At 34.0% G+C, this 5,000-nt stretch overlaps 1 protein-coding gene across 2 annotated transcripts in view; it reads left to right on the top strand.

The window, feature by feature from the left end:
* The window catches only part of LOC122264894 (RAB6A-GEF complex partner protein 2), an 8,875-nt gene extending 5,205 nt beyond the window's left edge, over positions 1-3,670 (top strand). For both annotated transcript variants that reach the window (XM_043033980.2, XM_043033989.2), the window contains exons 5-9: positions 250-399; positions 590-702; positions 887-1,039; positions 2,068-2,245; positions 2,642-3,670. In XM_043033980.2, coding sequence (XP_042889914.1) covers positions 250-399; positions 590-702; positions 887-1,039; positions 2,068-2,245; positions 2,642-2,865 — 818 coding nt within the window. In that variant the 3' untranslated portion in view covers positions 2,866-3,670. The remainder of the gene's footprint in view (positions 1-249; positions 400-589; positions 703-886; positions 1,040-2,067; positions 2,246-2,641) is intronic.
* The last annotated feature ends 1,330 nt before the right edge of the window (positions 3,671-5,000 follow it).

Here is a 5,000-nt window from a genome sequence, read left to right as displayed (position 1 = left end):
ACCGAATGTGAAAGATTTGATCTCCTATTACAGCAAAATTATGTATATACTTTGTATACATTTCATTCAGTGTCTAGCTCATTAGTTCAAATGGTTATATACTTATGTTTAAGAAAAAAAAAAGAATTCATATGTTAAATATGTTGGGTTATTCTATCATTCTGTATGTAAACATTATTAAAAGATTTAACCATAAATTTAGTTAAGGTCATGGTATCTGTTTGGTAGTATATTGCTACTTCATTACAGTTGTGTACAGAGAAACTCTTCCCTGTGATGCACCTCCAACCTATCGTGGTCAGCTGTTGAAGTATGCTTACAAGATAACCATAGGTGTCCAAAGGCTGGGATCTCCAATCAAACTTTTACGTGTACCCATCAGAGTTATTGTTCTTCAAGGTTGGTTGCCACAGTTGCTGAAGGATATATTTATGATTTATGTAGATATAAAACTTGACTGGACAGAAGGAGAGGAAGTTATTAGCGAGTTGCAATATAATATCAATGATGGATTGCATAGAAATATCCTAAAACTAATATATGAAATGAAGACTAATCTGTGCAACGATCCCAAACAATCTATCTTCAGGTCTGAGTGAGGCGTGTGTGTACAGTGAGAGTGGCGAATTGGCTCCCTCGAATCCCTTTCTCCACACACCACAGAGAGATACTCCAAGACATACTGCCTTACAGATTATTCAGGTGTGAATATACTGTAAAGAAGTATTGCTTTTTAGATGTGTAAAGAAAAGAGAAAATAAAATCTGATACATAATCATATATTGATTGTTTACTGTTATTGTAAGAAACGTGAATCACAGTGGTAATTTTTTTTGTCCTTTGTAATATGTAGTCTGTTTTTGAATGATTTGAATTTTTTTTACAGAATTTGTCAACAAGGAAGAATGTAAACCAGTATAATATAACGAACACCCAAGGGAAAGTTGTACGCTTTTGCATCTACAAGACAAGTTTCAGACTTGGCGAAGATATTGTAGCTACATTTGATTTCAGTAATGCAGAAGTCCCTTGTGTTCAGGTAAGTCAGTCTGATCATCTAGGTTTGGACTGTTCTTTTCTTTTCCCCAAAATTAAGTTATTAGATGGAATAATTTAGAAGTGATTTTCCTAAATAAATCATGGCTAATGGCTGAAACATATAACCCTTCCTTAGATGGGCCGCATCTTATGTTGTTTAGTCTGGGCTGGGCATCTAAAGATGTGTTTTCTATTTTATTCTAGACTTATGGTATGATATGGAGTCTATATATGATATAGTAATACTAAAACTAAAAACATTTTAAAAATCTTGAATGATTTGGCAAGATTTGGTTGATAACCTTGATTTGATTGTTGATAATTACAAAATTTAGGTGTTTATTCACACATAAATCAAAAGATCAGTCATTATTACTACTCTGATTAATTTATTCAAGGTTAGTAATTGAGTGTCTATATTATCATAAAAAAATAACAGGTTTTCTTCACATCATTGTTCATTAACCCGATGTTGATAAGTTGCTTAATCACTGCTCGGGTAGGGCGATGCCTTACTTTGATCAAATGGTTGTTTGTGAGGTTGTGCACTAGAGGCTTGTTTGTTGTGCATCCTTGTTCCTGTAGCCTTAATTTACCAAATAGTTTTCTACTAACACTATAAGGCTGAAGCTTAATGTACTGATACTGGGTGCATGACTCTCCTGTACTTCCATGTTAAATGTAGATTAAAATTCATGCTGTCAAGCACCTAATGACAGCCGCTGCTGCTATTATTGTTATCTACATATGTTTTTTTTCCCTGAAACTAAGGAATGGAGTAAACTGGTGAGGTTAGTTAGGCTAAGTAAATGACTGACTCCTTGGTGACCAAGTGCTTGTAGAGCCATCTCTGTATAAAAATAAAATAAAACAAAGTCATAGTGAACAGTTCATATCCCAACCCCAACCTCAAGGCTAAACAAGGTTCAACTGTATTTACAAATGGGTCATAAACTAAGGATTTCACCATCAGAAATCTTTCAGGTACCTGAACCTTAAATATATTTATAAGATATGAACTCTTTTCAGTACTCGGTAACTCTCCAAAGTGAAGAGGTAATAAGTGAAGCATGCCGTCAACGTCCGTCCCAGAAGCCCATGCTGGTCCCTTACAGCAAGGCCCATGAGGTGTGCCTGAATATGACACACACTAACCTCTTGTTACCCATCCCCCTACATGTCACACCAACTTTCACATCAGATCTTGGTAAGTCACTAATCCAATTGAGGCTTTCTGTGAATGACATGCTATCACTACCAAGCTCTTTATTGAAATGATATGCTCTATATAATATATATATTTGCACATAGATTATAATCTACCAAAGGTACAAGTGTCCAACACTGATTGTGAAGGTTGAACTTCTTGGGTCCTCTGGTCTAATGAATATCCCCATTTCTGATGACTATTCATGGGTATATTTTTATTATGAAGTAATTGGGTCTCCCATTAGGCAGAGCACTATAAACACAATGATATTTACTGTCAACTTTGCTATAAGTTTCATTAAATACAACTGTGTTTTATGCATGTTTTTTTTTTTTTTTTTTTTAAATACTAATTATTAGAATGTGTGTTATGATGAACTTTCTTTCATTATAGTCAGTCTGCAGTGGCGACTTCACTTTGAGTTTGTAACAAGCAAAACAGAAGTGCCAGGCCCATCCACTCCTCAGAACCCAGAGGACCAGATAGAGTGGCGAGCCCCAAGCTCACTGGAAATAGAGACCATGGTTTGGGATTTGCCCATCACAGTCTTGCCAACAACCCCTAGTCAAGTTGCTCAAGCCATCTGTATGCCAGCCCAACAGACCCTAAAACTGTAGTTGCCTATTCATTTTTCTTTTGAATGTTCTTTTAAATATTTTTTTTAGGTGTGAAACATTACTCTTAATACTTGTAATTACAGACAGTGATTATTATATAATATTTTTTTTTTGTATCTTTTTTATTATGATTTACTTATTTGTTTCACAAAAAATTATTGCATTGTATAAAGAGCTGAATATGTAAATATAACTTAATGCCAGTGATACTTCACAACTAAGAGGATGGTGTTTAACTATTGTTTAGCTTTTGAAATGTAATACATAGAACATATACTAGTATGTATAGGCAGTAGCATCAAAATGTGTATTTTTCTGTTTATTAGCACCTTCATTTTTTTCCTTAGTAGGCATGACTGGTGACCTAGTATGTTTTCTATATTTTATAAATTTCATGTATTTGATAATATTTGTACTAGGTAAAGATAAAATTTGTTGTCTAGTATATGCAAATTTAACTGAAAGACTACCAATTTTACCAAGTAAAAGGTTTAAAGTTTTAATTAGCTTCTACCAAGGCTACCATAAAGGATGATCTTAAAATAAGTAGACTGTACATATGGACTATAATGTTGTAAGGATAATTATTTATTGCAAACTATTGTAACTAGTTTTATTTGAGAGTGAGGATAAGGGGCCAAAGAGTGAATGTTATTGTATAAATTAAGAAAAGATGGTGAATATTTTTCCCCTGTTATTATAAAAATATGTCTTCCTTTGCAAGGAATGAAATGAAATTTTACAGATGCAATCAAGCATTACTTTTAGCAGCTGAAATAGGTTTTAAATAAATCTTATCATTTTTTGTGTTTTGTTTTAGTACCTTCTAAAGTTTGAATTTGTTGCAATTATTACTTTGTTTTATACTTTGTTGGAAATAATGCTTCATTTTCATGAATCTACTAAACTTCTTGCATACAAATCTAGAAATTAATCTTATGTCATAATTATGGGTGGTACTCTTATTAGAGCAATGACATCCAAAATGAGTAGTTTGTTCTTGCAGTTTCTACTCCTTAAAAAAATAAGAGCCATTACCATCAAGATACGAAATTTGGATATTTATAAGTTATCTTAACATTTAGACTATTCCCTTGCCAACTTCAAAATGATTTTTGATTTTCTTACCCTGGGGCATTAACCCATTGTGGATGGATGTCTTTATACTGGACATGTAATTTTTGGCCTAATGGCAAGCGTCATGACATAAATGATGATAGTTGTGATTGCATTTTTAAATTTTGGAAGAGTGGATTGCTGTTTCTTTATTGTACTATGAGTAATAACTATTAAGTTATTGACACATTGACAGCAGATGGCATGATTTGCTGCCAAGGCAGAGTCAGTCATGGACGGATGGCACCGTACCATACAACATTAACCCGCCACATGACTGTATACATATTATATTAAAACTGACCAATGGGTTAAGTTACTGATGATATTCAGCAAAATAGATTTAGTCAATAATCCAAAGCACAGATAGACCATTCTTTCCTAGCGCCAGCAGGAATGAATACTCTTTATCTCCAGAGAGAAATGACACACAGTTGGATGCTGACATCCTGCTGTAAGTTAGTAGTGATGTAAGATATGTAGGCAGAGTGAGAAGAGAAAGATGACCCAGACCATGTCCAGAGTCTACAACGTGCCCCTGTCCCTGTCTGGCTGCTTTTGCTGTGGCACTTGCAATCCTAAATATAGGTTTACCTCCTTTATCCTATCTCTTCATGTAATCTTGGCTTTGGATGGTCATTTCTTTCATTTTTATTTATGAAAAGTTCACAAATGTGAAAAAAATGAAGTTGCTCTTTGTCCTCTCATAAAACTGCAATAGTTTTATAACAGAGTATAAAGAACACGAGCTGATATGGACCCTACACTACAAATTTTGACTACTGCATCATTGATAAAGCCTGTCATATGGCACATATGTCTCACAATACAGTAAAACAAAAAAGGTACAAACACAAAAATGGCTCTAGTATTATGAAAAATGAATGGAAAAGAGCACAAAAGATTGCAATATATCGGGTGCTGCACAGGTGGCACTAATGTCTGTCCTGGAGAGTGGGCAAATAAATCTATTCTCATCTCAAATCTATTCATGATTTTCACGTGCCATATTCTAAGTG

The sequence above is a fragment of the Penaeus japonicus genome, unplaced genomic scaffold (genome assembly GCF_977035675.1).
Source record: "Penaeus japonicus unplaced genomic scaffold, GWHDUDI00000001_assembly GWHDUDI00000021, whole genome shotgun sequence".
Taxonomy (NCBI): Eukaryota; Metazoa; Arthropoda; class Malacostraca; order Decapoda; family Penaeidae; genus Penaeus; species Penaeus japonicus.
This window is presented reverse-complemented; position numbering and strand designations above follow the sequence as displayed.